This window comes from Pithys albifrons, chromosome 2 (genome assembly GCF_047495875.1).
Source record: "Pithys albifrons albifrons isolate INPA30051 chromosome 2, PitAlb_v1, whole genome shotgun sequence".
Classification (NCBI taxonomy): domain Eukaryota; kingdom Metazoa; phylum Chordata; class Aves; order Passeriformes; family Thamnophilidae; genus Pithys; species Pithys albifrons.
The window spans coordinates 1,569,784-1,589,220 of NC_092459.1; the positions used below are offsets into that span (position 1 = coordinate 1,569,784).

General features: G+C 41.5%; 1 protein-coding gene across 1 annotated transcript in view; it reads right to left on the reverse strand.

Moving 5' to 3' along the window:
- Nucleotides 1–19,437, reverse strand: part of TFAP2D (transcription factor AP-2 delta) — a 52,183-nt gene that overhangs the window by 23,670 nt on the left and 9,076 nt on the right. Inside the window, exons 4-6 of the mRNA XM_071547750.1 lie at nt 11,010–11,175; nt 8,208–8,326; nt 774–915 (exon numbers count right to left, since the gene is read on the reverse strand). Of these exons, the coding sequence (XP_071403851.1) occupies nt 774–915; nt 8,208–8,326; nt 11,010–11,175 (427 nt within the window). The remainder of the gene's footprint in view (nt 1–773; nt 916–8,207; nt 8,327–11,009; nt 11,176–19,437) is intronic.

The window sequence follows — 19,437 nt, forward strand, 5'->3', positions numbered from 1 at the left end:
TGCAGCCTCACATGTAACACTGCAGTCAGCACAGTGAGAGTGTGAACATGATCAATGTTACCCCATGCAGTCATATCACACACCTAGGGCAGTAGATCTACAGGCTCTTTATCCCTGTTTCCCATGGCTCATGAAGGCTAATTCTTCCCTCATCAGGGCTAATTAATCTAGCTGAAATGTTATCCTAACATGATGTTACTGCTCCAGGGAGGTAAGTGGCTTGTTTAGAGCAGTGTCTGGTGTCTCTTTGTGTCTTTAATGTCTTTAGCAAAGCTCCCCTGCTGTTGTACATTGTTCCAGTGTCTTTTACTTCAGGAGAACTCTTTCAAATTCCAGCCAGAGAGGATCTGTCCCTCTACAAACTCACACTCACTCAGCAGACTAATGATAATTGTCTGACACCATTTCTTCAGTAGGAGCTTAGATCTCCCGCTCATATGCAAACAGAAGACAAAGCCAGTCTCTGTCCTACAGATCTTACCATGTAATAGTATTCCCTCCTCTCATCTAAACCAAAGCATCTGAGAAGTTGTATGTGCCCCCTCAACTGCAGCCAGTGAGAGCACAGCCACTAAACCCTCCCTGCAGTAAATAAGGTCCCTCTTACAGAGTCTCTAACAAGGGTTGCTCTCACTCTCTGTCAGTGAGCACTGTTGTGATAGCAGTCACCACAATCCCAGCTCCATACTCCCACTCCTCCCTCCCCCAGCCCCCAGATCCAACACCAAGAAGTGACAGACAGATTTCTTTTTTCGTTTCCCTTCCCTTCTTACTTTGTTGCTAGGATCATCTTTTTCCTCGCTGTCTGCTCTTTCTGTTCCATGTGCTGCCTGGCAATGTGCTCTCCTACCGCCTTGGCAGGGAACTCTGTTTCACAGGTGTAGCCGAAATCTCTGGCCAAATGTAATGCTTCCCCTGTGGTCAAACAAAATGGGACAGTCAGTTTTTAGGGTTATTATTATTGTTACAGAATTTACTTCACTCTTAAAATAACCCCAAACCATAGCAAATAACTTCTGTTGATAGTCATTCTCAACTCAGCTACACATTTCAGCCCATTTGGCCTGTTCGTGTTTAGTCTTCAGATGGTGCCAGCCAGAGATAGGAAGGATATTTCTCTCAAGAGAAGGAAGGATATTCTCATGAGAAAATACCAGTCAAGACACTTCTGTTTAGCTCCCTCCCTTGTCCCCAGTGAGTACTGGACAGCTGCTCCAGTTTTGTAAGCCCTGTTTATCATTGATATTTAAGGCATGGAAAGGAGTGGATGGTTGGAATAAATAACTCTGAAGACCTGAGTCAGCTTTTGGTGCTTCACTTCCCTATGTCTAAAGGAAAAATGGCCCTCTGTCCCAGGAGAGAGTCATAGGAATAACATACACTTCAGTACACTTGTTTAGGGGTTAAGACAACAGGACAATACAAGTGCCCCACATGAAAGATGAGCAGACCCCAAAGAAGAGCTCAAGAAGTAATCCTGTTTCCAAAAAGATTGCAAAAATATTGACCAGGCAACACAAAAAGGGAGGACAATGAAGAAGGTGGTTGTTATTTTACAGGTGGCTAAATCATGGCAAAGAAGTACATGGCTCTGTTGGGCTCTGTGAGAAGTGTGTGACACTGAGCACGTCTCTACCTCACTACAGAGTCTGGTCACCATAACCCAACTCCATGCTGGCTGCCAAATGCCTCTGGAAGAACCTGACCCTCTTTACTACCTTAGAGAACCCAGAACTTTATTGCAGGGTTTAGTGAACACTCTGACCTGCATGCTGAGACTCTGACAACCTTGGTGTGGCATTTATCTGATCCAAAGCAGCTGCCTGGATTGTGAACATCTGTGCCTAAATTAGTCTTTCCCTGGTGGGAAATAGTCTCTTCCAGATGACACTTGCTCTCATCTCATTGTAGAAGGAAGAAATAGGTCAGCTACCAGAAGCGTATGCTGAAACACACCTGCATGAGTGACTAACAGAGATCTGCTCCAGAACAGATTTGGAGTTCAGGTGTTAGGGGGTTTTGTATTCTACTTTTTTTTTTTTTCAGAGCTGTGTGTTTGATTGCCATCAAGAGAGGTGGCATTGGACTCTGGCTCTTTGAAGACCAGGCTGATGCTCCAGGTGAGCAGTTAGGAGGGTTGAAGGACCTGTAAATCCACCCTTTGAGAGCTATTGATTAACTATCAATAGTGATCTGACCTCATACTTTAAAGTCAATGGAGACAAAATAGCACTTGAAGAATGTATAGTCCTATACTAGAATAGAAAGCAAGAGGGAATTAAAGGAGTTATGGAAAAGTCTAGGTTAGAAGGGAAGTCAAGAGATCACCTCCTACTGAAAAAGCATGGCTTAGATTAAACTATTTATTTTCAAGCCTAGTCTTGAATATTTGCAACTATGGAGAATCCATAGCTTTTCTGAGCAACCTGTCCAAATATTTACTTATTAACTTAATTTAATAATTAAACACCAAGAATTTCTCCCTATTTACTATAATCTGACATAAAACGACTGATACAACTGAGGTGGAAATGGTGAGATGAATCCTTTCCCCAGCAAGACTGGGTGTGCTCTGCACAGACCTGGCCAAGCCAAGGAAGAGAACTTCCATGGAAACAGTGGTCCTGTGTCAGGGACAATGGGACTAATAAGGAACCACATATGCTGACCTGCATTCCAGCTCCATTCTACCCCTTTTCAGATTTAATTCTCTCCCCTTTTACCACTAGAGTCCATAACAAAAACACTTTTTGATTCCACAAGCCAATACTTTGCTGTAAGTTTATCTGACCCAGCTGAATTCAGGGGGTACCAAAATACATTCATTCCTCCCAGGCAATCTGTTTGCTGATATCAGTCAACATCCTCTGCAGCTACAACCAACCCTACAGCAAAAAATGAAGATTATAACCAAAATCATCTGCTTTACTTGGATTTTTTTGAACATGATTTCCAGCATGCCTGAAAAGAATAAGAAGTTAACAAGAAATCATTTTCTCTGAGTTGAAACAAGAAATGATTTCCACTTAGTTTACAGCTTCAAGAGAAGTAACCTTCACTGAAAACAAAATGGATTTTGGTGATATGTTAACAGTGAATCAGAATGAACAGATGCAGAGCTGACTGGCAGCTCTGTGTTTAAAACATCTATCTTGGACCTCGTCATGGAGGAGAAAGACTACAAATTTAAGCCATAGCTACTACATTTCTGTAGAGGTGCTTCAAAATTTCTATTTGAGCTCTGCTCTTACTCTTCCTTAAATAAAGACTTGAAGAGTAAATCCATTGCAGAAGAGCACCAGATTTTTGTTTTACACCAAATTCCATGAAAACACTTGATAGGTTTCTCTTCATTCCACCATGGAAGGAAGATAAAAGTAAAACCCTTTGGACCTGCCATCGGGTGGAATTACAATTCTCCAGACAGCTTTATCATGGTCCCACTCAGACCCAGCAACAATACAAGGAATGCAGAGAGCAAAGAATTTAAACATTTAGCCCCTGGAAAAGTCTTGATTTCCTCTAGAGAGCAAAACTTTGTGTGATGAAATGTGGGCACTTATTTAACATTATCAACAATAAAGTGATTGAAATTTGTGTGTTTCACTTAGTGTTAAAAAAGGAGAATGAAAATGTGAATTGTTGTTCAAATTTATATTTACAAAGATGATTTATATCATTTACTAGAGCTGAGAAAATTATGCTAAACTGTTCTGATGATCTGAGAAAATTATTCAAAAGTATAAAACTCATTTGGAGATGGGATGGTGATGGAATATTAATAGTATATGAAGAGATAAATTTGTGAGTGAAAAGAAACAAAATCCCTTATCTAGTGTGGATATAGGTAGGCAAAAATGTATATACAAATGTAACTATAGTTTTTGTGAAATAATTAAAATGAAAATAGATTTTACTGGAAATAGGAACTGATGTATACAAGTACATATTAGAGCTATGCATATTTATTTATACAAACACGCACTTCCATATGCTATAAGGAGTAGGTATCCTAAATTACATCTTTAAATTCTAAATAAAAATAGTAGTCTGGACATGAAAACACTCTGCAGAACTTGATTTATCATATCTCTGTGTTGAGCAAAAATGTAATTTGGAATTAGGACTAAATGATGATTTGATATTAAGAAGTGGATCATGATATACTTTTGGGGGGGGGTTAGAGATCCTTTGGATTATGGTACAGTAGGATATGCTTGGTGGGGGAAGGCTGTTTGTACACATTGTCATAGAATATATTCTTTGCTTTTCCCCTTTATAATCTGGTCAAACTTTTATTTTAGGGCAGAACATGGAAATGTTGGAAATGTGGATGAACTGACCTCTTTTACCTTAGATTTGCTTTCTTCTGCCCAGTTGTTATTTGCAGCAGGGTTAAAGTCACACTAAAGGCAGACACCCCTTAAATTCTCAGACTTTTACAGTTAGTTGCCTCATTTCAACCTAAATTCAATCTAAAAATCAAATTTCCCTGTGTGTGACATCCCCAGCTTTGCCTCCTGCAGAGACAAAGAGCAGTTTGGGATCATGGACGCTCCTTAAATCCAACACGCGGCTTTGCAGCTCTCGGCAGCGCTGCCTCTGCTCAGCTGACCAGAGAGCTTCATGTGATGGAAAAGGACAGTTGCTGGAGTGGAATTGCAGAGACAGCTCCGGGAAGCCTCAGTGGAGAGACCAACCATGTACCTTGAAAGGTTTCTGTAGGCAGGTGCAAGGAGCAGTGTGAGGCTCCCCTGGGTCCTGAAAGAGTGAGAGATGCTCCAATGCAGAGTGAAGGCAGAAGCTGTGTCCCAGGAGGGGGACACGGCATCTGAGCCTCCCACTCTCTCCTTGGCTTTACCTCGTCTGGATGCTCTACCCAGCAGAAATGTTACTCAGGGGGAGGAGGGAGAGGCGGGAGGTGAAAGGAGTTTATTCTATTTGTGGGGTGAGAAGGGAGGAGGAACAAGTGGAAAGATATTTAAACAAAGGCTGGTGGGGGAGAAGTGTGTGACAGTTGAAAGCAGGATGAAAAAAGTAACCACTGACCTATTTTTCTCAAGAGTTTTGGTCCCCCCAAAATGAGTGCCATTAATTCTCTAAGAAATTTAGTGTCTTAATTAGGTTTGACAGGAAAACAAACTCTAGTTGTCTTTGTAAGTTATTCTAAATTTTTGTTATTATTATGTTTATCTTGAGGGTTTGAAATCATTTGCTCATTACCTTTACCTGCACCTGCAATCACATTTATGCTGTCTCTGCCTTAGAAGTGACCTGTCCAGATAGAAGGGGACATCTCTCCTCTGTTCACATCCTTCCTTGTTCCTACTGGAGAGGCTTTTGACTCCTTTGAGTCAGCAGTAAGGCTTGACCATGACAATACTAGTGTTTAATGGAGGAGCCTTTATTGCATTAGCCGAGATGTGGAAACTTTCCTTTTGGAGATGGTAACAAAAATGACCTTTCCCTGCATCTAGTCTAGGCACTAGAGGGCATCCCTCGCCTACAGGTTGCACAAAGATGTGTCCCCACTCTGCTGAGAGTCCTGCAACATTGACTTCATTCTCTCCATCTGTCATCCAGCCATTGTGCTGCTTTATATGGATGACAAAAAGAACAGAACTGGCAAAAAATTCCTACTTCAGGCCTCAGAAGTCCCTGCCAAAGACGCTAAAGATGCAACCCGACAAAACAAGAATAACAGTAAAGATCCAGCAGCCATGCACAACTCCAAAAGAAACAAAGTTGCAGGGGGAAAAAAGGACACAGACTAATTTTCATAAAGTCATTTAGAAGTATTCCCCAAAAATCAATTATTTTAGTCTGCTTTAGAGGAAGAATAGTATTAGTCATGCCAGAGACTTTTGAGATGGTTTTGGTCAATACACCAAATCACCATACAACTAACTTTGTCTTTTCTAATATCAAACAGGTATTTGAGGCTGAGCACACTCCGACCTTACAGAGATATTAAAGGCCTCAATGCATTGAAGACTGTGAGGACATTTTGTATAATAAACTTAGAACCACCTAAATTAATCAAGAATGACACAATGCTGGGTCCTTATGAGAGGTCCACACAGTGCAAGATTTAATAAGACTAATAAATCATTATTTCAATTTCTGTATGGAAATCACACAGAAAAAGCTCATGTTTCTTTCTTTACAGGTTCCCTAAGCCAGAAAATGAGCCTGTGTCCTTCCATTTCTGTCTCCTCCAGCAGCAGGAACCATTCAGGGATGGATATCTTGCAGAAACTGTGCTATAAGGTAGTTACACTTGGAAGGAGTATCTGCATGTCCAGAGGAAGAGCAGCTTATATGAGAAAGAATTCAATGAGCACTGCCAAGTTTGACCCAGGATTGGTTACACAGACAGAAATGAGCTTCTGTTGGAATGGTAACACACATGGTGGTGCCATTCCCAAAAATTCCAGTAGATAAAATTCATGATTAGCATATTCAGGCAAAAATTGAGCTCAGTCACCTCAGTATTTATCTTTAGGACTCACAGGAAGGCAGTCCAAGAACAAAAGAAACATCATAGGCTTGATAACAGTTTTGCTCCTGGCTTTGAATAAAGGGTGGGGAGGTGAGCACAGGTCCATTCCTGGGAAACAGGAATCTAATCGTGACCTACAGTAAAGGTACTTTGCCCTAAATCCCAGGCCAGCAGTTGAAAGAGAGCTACCTCACCCTCAGTCTCTTCTGACGAATGAGCAACTAGACACAGAACCATAGAATGATTTGGTTTGGAAGGCATCTTAAAGACCATCGAGTTCCAACCCCCTTCCACTAGACCAGGTTGCTCAGAACCCCATCCAATCTGGCCTTGGGCACTTCCAGGGATGGGGCAGCCACAACTTCTCTGGGCAACCTGTGCCAGGGCCTCCCCACTCTCACAGGGAAGAGTTTCTTCCTAAGATCCAGTCTAAATCTACCCCCTTTCAGCTTTCAATCATTGCTCTGTTTACTAAAAAAAACATAGCTGTGTTTACTCTTTCCTGATGGAAGATGCCTGAAGGACTGTGAGGGTCACAACAGCCCCTGATGCTCTAACCTGGTACCTTTTCTAAGACTATAACTTCATTTTGGCTTTCCCTTTATTACAAGCAGGTGTGATACGAACACAACTGTATTTCAGAGCAGCCCCACTGTAGGTTTTTTGTGCTCAGTAGACCGTGAAAACCTCAGTCCCTTGTCACAGATGCTGAAAAAACTTCAAAATTCAACACTATTTCTGCCTTGAAGAGCCTCCAACCTTTGAGATAATAAAAAAGTCAGTAGACAAGGTCCTGAGCAACCTCTTCTAATTATCCTGCTTTGAGCAGGAGGATTGGACTAGGAGATGACCAGAGGTTCCTCCCAGCCTCAACCTTTTGTAATTCTGTGATAATGTGTGCTGAGACCTCAGCCTACTTGCCTAGATCTGTATGGACCTTTCAGGTTATGATAGTAGAAGACACTGACCTTTAGGATGAGGTGAGTTATTTCAACATCAGGGAGGAGGGATCTGAAATTCCCAGAGCTGCTACTTGCAGCCAGGCAACAAACTGGGTACTTAGTGGATTCACCCAGAATAGAATAGATGCAGGTAGAGTTTCTTCCCTTTGCCTGAGGGGTTTGAACCTGCATCTCCCAGCTGAAGATTTGAAGAGCTTGGCAGTATTTGGTGAATTGTATTTAAACAACAAACAAAGGGCAAGAATGTGTCTCTTGGGCCTGTCTAGAGTTTATCTGAAAACAGACTTCATTCATTTATGTGTGGGGGGAAAAGGCTTGTCTAAATATTATGCTTTCTTATGGGAGGAAAAAAAAATCATCACATTTTTGGATCAGCTCCAGGAAATTCACAAGTTGAAAAAAAATAAAAAGGAGGATAAACAAACCTACTTATAGAGTTGTTACAAGACAGTCATCTCTCTCACAAGAACACTTGGATCATCGATTTGTAAGTCAGATCCCAGTACAAAAAGCACAAATCAATGCTGAGGAAACTGCAGGACCAAGACACTTGCTGGGGGCCAAGATATCTTAGAGTGAGCTTCCATTTTGTCGCTCATTCTCTCTCTGTGTCTTTAGGCAGGTCAATTCTCCTCTGTACATAAAATACAGATTATAGTGTTTAACATGGTGGCTGAAAAGTGTTGTATACAACAAAACATTTTAATTATGGTTATATTATATTGCAATATTAGAAACCTTACCTTCTACCAAGGAAGTCAAGAGTGTGACATTTGCTGCTTTTCTTCTTCCTGCAGGCAAATTCAGTCCCAGTCTGTCTAACTTTTCTCTCAAGCAGCGTCCTCCATTCTTGGACTTTGCTCTGTCACGAGAGAACAGCAGGAAAGAGAGACACTTGTTGTTATTTGGCACCTTTTGCCATGTTAATATAAGTCTAGAAATTGTATACACTGTGTCCACAAATGCATGGGGTAATGCCTACAGGAGTGACATCAATAGAAAATATTCCAGAGCCCTGTTCTCAATATCCTGCTTGCCCTACATGAGTCTTTAACATTGGTTCTTTGGCAGAGTTAAACATTTTAATGCCTGTCACAGGGGCATCAGATCTTCAGACAGCTTTCCACCTACTGGAGCCCAGTATCCTGATTTGTGCACAAAGCCTGGGATTACAATGACTAAATATAAACATTGACAGTGCAAACAATTATATCTGATTTAGCCAAGCCAGGCTTCAAAGAGGAACTAGAGAGAAACATGACCTTCTAAAATTATATTACAGATATCCAGAGTGAGTGGACTTTTACTCATCTGACTATTAAAGGAAGCCAGACAGCTACTTAAATGTGGATGTCTTTATGGAACCCAGATCTAACCATCCCTCTATAATTTATGTAGAGGCTTGGGTGCTCAAAAATGTTCTCTACCAAGCCCAAAACTTACAGGGAAGAAGGAGAAGGCAATATGAAATACTGAAGCTAAAACCTCAGTCATCATTGGTTATTTATGTCACTATCCCAAACACCTGTGTCTCCTTGTTCTCACAAAGTGATCCAGGTGCATCCAGGTGCTGCTTTTCTCAGCACCTCAGGGTTTGAGGCATTTGAGAGGTCCACTTACACAGCAGACATAGGTTCAATTTCTTCCTCAGTCTGGGGGAATTTTAACCTGTATATTTTGGGCAGATGCAGCAGCCAGCTGACAGCAAATAACTGATGTTAAAATGCTTAAACAGTGAATAGAGCAGTGACTGGAACCCACACATCTTGCATCCCAAATGAATGATCTGTCCATTAGGTAAGAGTCATAACTACAGTTACACCCTTGTTTTTCTACAACAAATACTTAACTAATGCCAAATGAGACTGAGGGGCCAGCAGGTTAGAAAACCAATCACTGAGAATAAAGAACAACTAACTAGATGTCTTAAGGTGCAGGTTAAAGTTCCTTCAGGCAGAAGGAGGAACGAAACTTGCAATCTCACTGCTTGGATATCTTTTTTTACCCACTAAGAACTACCACAACTTTGGCCATGTTGTTTGTCAGAAGTTGTCTTCTGAGAAGACTTTTTTCTTCATTCTGAAGAACACTTTATTCTGAAGGCAAGCTAATTGGGAAAATACATATCCAGTGGCTGTTCACAGGAGGCAAAGCCATCCCTGCCAGGCCTCAGGCAGACTATCCATGAGATCTGGTTTTGCTGTGTTTGCTGATCAAACACAGTGTTTGAGCCTATTCTTTAGCTGTGAAACCCTCAGTTGTAACCTTACGAAATCTATTCAGTTACACTCTCTGCTTCATAATACAGAAGTAACACATCCAAACTGCTGGCTAGGACTAGGCCTTTGGTTTTTGCTACCTGTGGAAACATGCCCAAGGTTGATTTGGGAGAGGAAGTTGAGGCTGGGTCAAAAAATATGGGGTTCATTCTAGCATTTTAAAAGAAGAGAGAAATGAGTTCCCACATTTCAGGTGATGCCCTTGGATTCTTAGTGACTTGCACTGTATTGATGAAGTCTACAGTGAGAGTATTTAAAGTGAATATCAGCTGGAGGTTTCTCCAGGGTGGAGGAAAAAGAGAGGAATTTTTTTGGGGATGTAGATTTTGAAGTTCAATGCCTATAGAGGCAGTTAAATGAGACTTATGCCCTGAAAAACTGTTATGATCTATAGTCATTATTCTCCAAGATGGCTCAAGACAGCTCTTGAATGCCTACATCCCTTAGAATGCTGCAGGTTGGTTGAAATGACTTTCAGTGTAAGTATGAGGATCAGTGTGGCCCTCAGTGACAGCAGTGAAATAGCCCATGACTTTCCAGCTAGTTTTGATCAAAGGGTATTCAAGTAGCTTGTGCCATCTGAGCTGACACCTCAGGGAAACCACCACTCAGATATGCCGGCCTGAATTACAGCTGCCTCCTGGTTTTCCACTTGCAGTGTGAGGCACTCTGCCTCTTTCCTCATTTCTGCTCCTGCTCTCTGCAGGTGTCTGCTCTGGCCAGCCAAGGGTCAGAGGCAAAACTCTACCTAATTCCTTGCTTCTCCTTCAGTATCTCACAACACGAAAAGCAAACCCAGCTTATTCTCTCTTTTTTGTCCTCAAAAGACATGCAAAGGAGAAAGAAATTAAAAAAGGCCTCCTTACATCTTCATGTTTTAGTTGTTAGCTGAGGGAAGGCTGTAACTACACTGGGTAAAACAATTTGCTTTGAGATACTTTCTCAGCAAGAAGTCAGATTTGTAGCTCTGGTGAACTTTTCCACATATTGAAGGTATTTTTTTTGGTTTTTTTTTTTCATTCAAAACAAGGCAAAGCAACACCTATCCGTATCTCTGAATAAATGAACTGAGGGGGTAAAAAAAAAATCAGTTTGATGAAAAATTTATTAAAAACTCCCCAGAGTTCCTTCTCAATCCATTTCCTCGTGTGGCCCCACATATGAACACCTATCCAAGGAAGGAAGAGAACAAAGATTCTTGGGAGAAAATAAAATTACATAATTTACAGCACTGTCCAGGACTTGTTATTCCCTCCTTCAACTTACCTTCTCAAAATACCTCCCAGGAGGGAGGCGTTGAGGCATTCTGGTGGTGAAAGGCGCCTCTTCACCTCTGCGATGGTCACTTTGTACTTGGAAGTGGAGCTGAGTAGAGATAAGCGACCAGGAACAGAGCAGAACAGGTCTGTGGGGTTGACAACACAGGTGCCACCTACAAACCGAAAGAAATGTTAGAGTGGGGGAAACCTCATGTTTCATGTTTTAGCAAACTCAGACTTGAAGAACAATTGTGTCCTTCACTTGTGGTTGGTTTTGTTTGGGTTTGGTTTTTCTTAGTAGGTGTGTGGTTTGGTTTTTTTATAGTATTGTTGTTTTGAGAAAGATGAATGGGTTGAAATTTCAGTGTGGGAAGAGTGAATTGTCAGATTTTACAAGCTTTAGATTAAAGTACATCATTATGGTTGTTTGATCTAATTAGATTTCATGCTCAGTAAAAACTATGTATTATCACTAAGACCTTTTTTATCCAATATGATTAACAAAATCAGATTGGATATTTAGGCATCACTCATGATTTAAAAAAAGCAGTTGGTGAAAAAATTAGGATGCTGGTTCTAATGAAAAATGTTATGTTTAACTCTCACAACAGAATTTAAGAGTACAAAGTGCAGCACTATAAGTTTGCAGTGATTTGCGACATCAACAGCTTTCCACACCTTTGAACCCTTGCAAATTCCTTCCAAAGTTAGGTCAAATCCTCAGCTGATATTAACGATTGAAATCTATTGAGCTACATCAGTTTATCTCAGGTTAGGTCTGGAATTGTTTATTTCTTGAGAGTGGCAATTACTTGGCCTGGGTCTCAAAGTGCTGAATGATAGAATCATAGAATCAAAGAATCATAGAATCGATTGGGTTGGAAAAGACCTCCAAGATCATCGAGTCCAACCCTTGGTCCAACTCCAGTCCATTTACCAGATCATGGCACTCAGTGCCACGTCCAATCTGCGTTTAAAAATCTCTAGGGATGGTGAATCCACCACCTCTCTGGGCAGCCCATTCCAATGCCTGAGCACTCTCTCTGCAAAGAATTTTTTTCTGATCTCCAACTTAAATTTCCCCTGGCAGAGCTTGAGCCCATCGTGCCCCCTTGTCCTATTGCTGAGTGCCTGGGAGAAGAGACCAGCCCCCACCTGGACAGAACTTCCCTTCAGGCAGTTCCAGACAGTGCTGAGGTCACCTCTGAGCCTCCTCTTCTCCAGGCTGAACACCCCCAGCTCCCTCAGCCTCTCCCCACAGCACTTGTGCTCCAGTCCCTTCACCAGCCTTGTTGCTCTTCTCTGGACTCTCTCCAGCTCCTCAATATCCTTTCTGAACTGAGGGGCCCAGAACTGAACACAACACTCAAGGTGTGGCCTCTTTCAGTCAAGATTGTGATCAATAACTCCTCAGGCAAAGTGAAGCTTTTAACTTAAAGTTAATATGAGAGAGAGAGAGAGAGGGAGAGGGAGAGAGGGACAGAGAACTTTCCCTGCAACTGATCCAAGAGAGTAGAACGAACTCCCAGGGAAAAAGAAAAAAATCTTAGGGACTGACTCATATTTCATCACTAAGTGCAAAACACTTTTCTTTGACCTGCCTTCTCCAACCTGACTGCAATAAAAATTCTGTGGAAGAAATAAATCTTACCACTGCATGCACAATTATTCCCTTGGGGAAAGATGAGGGAAAAAAAGAATGAGCTGCATATGATATAAAATATCATATAACTCAGTGCACTACTACAAGGAGTTCAGATGGTTTATGTGAGGATGATTCTATAAAGACCTTCTCAGTGCAGATTTAGTCTGTGCTCATCATTCATGTTTAAAGCAAACATGCTGTATTTTTGAAACCACTGTGTTAATTTCTTCTTTCCTGGGAACACCTTGATCTTTTTTTTCATTACAAGACTTCACTTTGTTATGCTTAAAAATTTTAGCTTGTAATCTAAATTCTGCAATGAGAATAGAAATAGAAACAGAAATAGAAATAGAATAGAATAGAATGGAATAGAATAGAATAGAATAGAATAGAATAGAATAGAATAGAATAGAATAGAATAGAATAGAATAGAATAGAATAGAATAGGCTCACTTTATACAAGATCCTAGACCTTCATTTTTTTCCACATGCAATCTCTCTTAAAACTAAGGTGGCTCTGTTCCACTTCTCACAGAGACAGACTGAAGGATAGAACTTCATTAAAGGCACACTACTTCTTGCTTACATAAGGCAAACAGAATTTCTTTCCAAATATTTCAGCTCTTGAAGGTATATTTAAACATTTGTGCTGACAGCAACACCAGAAAAGAACATCTCTTGGTATCAATCCCAGATGGGTGAGATCCTGACTCAGTACAGCAGGGTATTTTATGACTTTTCTAACTATGTTACTGGGCAAATATTAGTGTCCATTTCTCAGACAGGATATAGAGACAAATCGTGCATCACCAAACATATACACACATCAAGGGCACTGATGCACATTTTTACACAGCTCAAAGCTGCAATTAATGAGCTCATATGCTCAAGTACAGAAATCTGGTGCCACATGCCTCAAATAATTTTGGGCTTGTGTTGTTGTGGTGTTTGGGTTTTTTTTTTCAGTGGATTTTTTTTCCAGAAACCTGTAAATATTTTCAAGAAACATTTTCAGACTTCTGGTCTGTCAGGTACATTGTGAAGTGTGTTAACACTGAGTAGATCTGTTTGTTTGGCATCTACCACACAATCCATGTACACATGTGTATATATATATGTGTCAAGAAAATAGTGGCACTGTGTACATATTTGTTTACTTCAGTGAGTCTGTAGATTTTATAATGAGTGAGGCTGTACTGAAATCAGTGTCATATTAAAGTTTATCTTCTTGCCAGGTTAAGCCAGTATGTGCACCCCTTATGCCAGATAAAAATAGTTTCTTTAATCCAAGAACCTGTTACGCTGCAGCTGCTTCTACTTTAACCAGAATTTCCTGGAACACTTCTCATTACTTTTTAGTAGAAAGTTGCTCACAGCCTAAAATATTTTTAAAAATCCTGCTTAAGCAATGTGATGTCAAACAAAACAATTCCAGGTAAGCCAGGTCAGGGTTAAAAGTAAAAGAAAATAACAAGTTTAAGCCATTTGCTTTCCAGAAACATGGAGAACAAGCTACAAATTACAAGAAGGCAAACTCTGTTGCATATAATTATTTCACTGTATTAATTATTCATTGACACAGCAACAGAGAGTGGTGTGGGGCTTTCTAGATGAAGCTCTGTTTTGTCATAAATGAATCTCCTCCTTGGAGAGGAGATGGATGAAGTCCTGGCCTTTACACCACATGGTAAAAAGAAAAAGGCATGGTGGGCTGCTGGAAAGAAATGGGAAAGGAGAAGGGCAACCACACAAGCAGATGAGGGAATAGGTTTCTTGCTAAACACACACACTTTAGTGTATTCCTTCCTTGATACTCTGACCATGTCTTAGAGTGGACAAATGATTTTCTGAAGGAGTGCAGCTCAACATGAAGGTGACAAGATATGTTTTAAATTGTACTGAATTGCAGTGGCAAAAACCAGATTTTTTTTCCATCAACGCAATGCCACTGCAGGTTTTATTGGAAAAAATATTCCTCATCTAATTGTTGAGCCAGTATTGTCCTAACAGGGTATTTGAGTGGTGGGATGTTATCAGACACAAGCCAAAGAAGCAGAAGTGCCCTCAAAACCAGAATGGAAATAATGTCTATTGTGAGTCTAGCAGTTCAACACGGAGATCTCTATTCCTCTTAGCAGCTTTTACTGGCTTTAAAAATCTTTACAGACTAAATGCCAGTGCCAGGGTACATAAGACCCCTCAGCTCATCAAATGAAGAGCGACACACACACACACAAACAGCAAAGTAATGAGCCCACCAGTGTACACGGAGAAGGGAAAATTGTCTATTGCTCCCTGACTAGTTACCCGCAGCACTGGTCCTGTGGCAAAGCTGGGAGAAAGAAAATGAGAGCAGGCAGACAGAGAGATAACTGGTGAGATCATCCAGGAGATTGCCTCAGCAATTTCGTGCTCTGAGTACCACGTGAAATAGCCTGTGAATGTTAAGAAGATTCTTTTTAGGACAACTGTTTATTTCCATAGGGAACTGATTACATGGTCTGGTCTGACTTCACTGTTGCTGTAAGATACTGTGCTAGGGATGACTGTAAATGGTGATGGTTGTTCTCTTACAGCCATAGAGGTCTGAAAACACAGGCAAGACAAGATTTAGATGAAGGGAGAATATATTTTATATTGCAGCTGATAGATTAGGGGGAAAAAAAAAGAAAGAAGGGGAGCTTTCAGGCACACAAACTCTTCTTCTGGGCTCCTCTTTCATCCAAATCTAGTCAATTAATTCTTTCTACATAACAGAGTTTTACACTCTAGTATTTCACCTTCATGTTGATTTCAACAAATACGATTGATCTTGAGGAAAAAGATGGGTGAGGAAAAGATATGCTTTGTGCAGCCAACCACATCAGGGAAAAAGACCAAGAGCCCCAAACTGCCCCATACTGAGTCACTAAATCACTGTAGGAGATCATCTGAAACCTGATCTAGCTGAAGATGTTCCTGTTCATTGTAAGGTGTTGGATTAGGCAATCTTTAAAGATCCCTTCCAACCCCAAATATTCTATGATTCTATTTATTATTATTTTCAAGTGATCTGAGGGAGAGGAATAATAAAAGACTAAGTTTTTGCTGGCTTACTTTTTGGGGCCCAATCCTTTTCTCTCTGACTGTTTCATGCTCAACACAACAAACTCCTTCATGTGAACTGCACTTTGGCTTAGTGTCCCAAGCCTAGAATAAGCAAAAGTTAGTCTATGTAATACTGAAAAAGGTAATCAGAGCAAACATTGGGGAAGCATTTGCCTTTCCTTATTCCTGTCTCCCCATCAAATAGCACATGTCAGTACAAAATGCCAACACGAGCTCGTGATGGGTTGTGTAGATGACAGCAGCAAGAACAACAGAGCCCTACTCTAACCCAACAGTCATGTCAACACAATGAAAATCCCAATAATCCGTGAATAAAAGAGAGCCTGGATTGTTTTCATTGCAGGTTCCCTTTGTGTAGATGAAGAAGACAACAGGGTGACTGGAATTCAGTGATTTATTCCGATTTAGTTGTGCACTTGGGCACCTGCTGAAATGTAAGGCTCCCTGATGCCCTCAGAGTTAACTGTCTGTGCATCCTTTCATTGATAAAACTGATATTATGACACCCTTTTATATTTTTCATAAGCCATGTTTCTGTTTTATTAGGAATGAGAGAGAGAAATAGCAACTGATGTCACTAGCTGGTTTTTCCACTTTAAATACAAATATTCTGTAAAATGCATGGCTGTAATTTTGTATAGATACACACACCCTTACACATCCTTACACTCTGCAAGACCATTTCTTTTTTGTTAATTGTAGCAGACAATTTTTATATTCAATCAATAATAGTCCTTTCCTCCAAGATATTCACCTGTAAATATCACGCAGTTGTGTAAGCAAATATCATAATATACTGGTGACAACAGTGCACAAATACTGCTCATTTTGGTTTTCAGGATATGCACATTTGTGTACTTGTGTATGTTATTAAGTATAAGCACGGCTGAATGCTGACAGATTAATCTTATATAAAATATTAATAGAATGTTAGGCTTTTTATTAGTCTATTATTTATATCTACAGGTGTTCTTTGTGTGAGTCTCCTGTTCACAGTATATTTTCTGCCCTATTCTGAAATTCTGGCAATTTCTTACAAAATTTAGACATTAGAATCTGCCTCTCCTTAGCATTTTTTTCCCCACTATGCAGCAAATCTAACCAAGCAGCTAAGAGTACAGAGTTTATCAGTACTATTTAATCTCATTTTCAGGTCCCAAAGGTCTACAAGGAAATAAGATTTTTCTCCAAATTATCCTCACATGACCCAGTCAACATCAGGAGCTAAATATTCAAAATTCTAAAACATTTGTCAGGAAAAATATCAAGTACTGCTTCCCCCCCCCAGTTGCTCTTTTGGCTTTATTTAAGTTAACAAACTTTGCATCATGTGTGTAGTCACATAAACTGGTTTGTTCAATGAAGAGAAACAATTCTGAGATGTCCCTTACTGCTGCATTCATGCAAAGGAAACAAAGACATGCCTGCATGCACAAAATATGGGGGTTATGTTACATATAACCCAAAAATTTAAGGAAATCGAGGGTAGTGGCAGCAGTTTTTAAGACCAGCCTGTTTACCTTCATCGTGTTCTCAAGGATATTAAGAGTGGTAAGAGTTTTAAGTTTAAAAAATGTTTAAAAAATAACTTCAGAGAAGCAAGGTGGAAAACAGAATAATACAAATAGAGGAGATAGATAGTTACAGGAACCCAACTTTAAAGATTGTATGAACATGTAAGAAAATCTCATGCACCCAGAACCAGCCCTCCATGATCGAGATTTATCAGCTCTGACAGAGGAGAACTTCTACAGCTCCTGGGCTGAAGGAGGAGGTCCAAACCAGAGCCAAAAGAAAAGAAATCTGCTTCATTTTCTTTTTCTGTACACAGGCCATAAGAACTAATCAGCACTTTCCAATGCCTCTCCCAGCCCTCTCTGCACCAGTGACTTCAGAAAACCGCTGAGCACTGCTGGACAGTGTCCAGGGACCTCTGCTGACTCCTGCAGGATAAAGGCTTGGGCAGCCCGTCTGCGGGGTGGGTTGTGTGTGTGAAGGTGTGGTAAAGGTTTGAGGCTCTACCCGTGGTGTCCCACGAGTGGGCTCTGAGTGGGGCAGGGGGAGCTGTACTTCTCTCAGGAGGCACTGACTGGTTGTATGTGTCTTGTATGTGTGTGCTGTGTGTCCACTTGTCATGTGCTTGTACACACTTTGCCCCCTGTGTGTGTGCCTGAGCTCGTGGGATGCCAACGGCAGCTCTGTGTGGTGTATCCCACGTGTGTGTGTGTGTCCAAAATCTCCACTGAGGCAGAACAAATTGGAACTGTGTGGATCATGGCACCTCACAGCTTGGAAGAGAGCAAAGTGAGACAGAAAAGATGTAATACACAACTTCTACCCCTGCAGGAGAGTGGAGGAGCACAAAGGCCCCAAGCGGGTGAAATCCCTACTTAGGGACTTTCCATGCCCCTCTGTGCGCAGCCAGAAAATATTCCTTTGAAGATCAGGAGGGAAAACAAATAAAGAAATAAACAAATCAAGGACCAAAAAAATAAGACCCAACCCTCAAACAAACAAAACGCCACTGAAAAATTGAAACAAAATCAAACAAACCATCAGGCAAACAAACAAATAAACAAGAAAGCTCTCAAAACCCAGCCTTATCTCGTCACCAAACTTCTCCCAAAGATCTGGCTGGTGCAGGAGCGAAGGCTCCACTCCCTCCTGGCCCAGCGGAGCGCTCGGTGTCCCGGCAGAGCCGGCTCAAACCCTCTGCTCAGCCTCTCCCGGCCCCTTTCCCAGCCCCAGACTTCTGGCGAGCTGGAAGTCGCCGAAAGATTTGGCTTTAGTTTCCTGGAGATTATCTCAGCTGGAGCCGCAAAAGCCATTAATTAAGCCAGCTATTTAGGATTTTAATGCGATTTAAATTAGCCTTTGGAACAGAAAAGGAAAAAAGAGAAAAGAAGAAGACAACAGCGCTAATGACAGCGCGTTAAGATCTGAACACAATGATGGGCTATTACACGAGTCCCGAGGCTCTTGTAAGGTTCAGAAGAGCACGGAAAAGGGAAGGAAGGGCACAACAAAGGGAAGACAAGGAGGTGGAGCGCTCTACCCGCGGTGGGCTCAAAGCTGGGCTCGGGGGCACAGTCCAGCCGCAGGGATCCCTGTCTGCCACACCCCTGGAGCTGCCGGTGGGCAGGGAGATCTGGACCGGGACACGGCCGGGACACAGGCGGAGACTGCGGGGAGCGGGTGGAGGTCCTTAGACACTCCTAGGGGGACAGAGGGGGACAGGACTGGCCGGGTAACTCCAGTCGGCGTGGAGGAGCAGGGGATAGCAAGGTGAATGAGGATGTCTAAAAAGTTTTTTCCAACCAAAACTATTCTCTGGTTCTATGATTCTGTCTGTGTACCCTCTGCCCATTCCTTCATCCTGGGATGCCTGGGGAGGTGGTAACACTCCTGCATCTGATTTTTTCCCCTTTTCTTTCCGCACACAAAATAGCAGGAGAGAAGATTCACCTGGGGTGAGGTGCAAAGCTCTCAGTCCCTGCCTCCACCCGCCTTTTCCGACCTCCTGCCCAAAGCCTCATCCTTAATGACGGAGTCATTAGGCGGTAGCTTGGAGTGTCAAAAATTAAAATTAGAAAGGGGAAAGAGGATCAGGACTCTTTGAACGCCTTTCAAATGAGAGGTGATAGCACGAATAAGTACATAAAAGGCAGAGGCGAGAATGGGA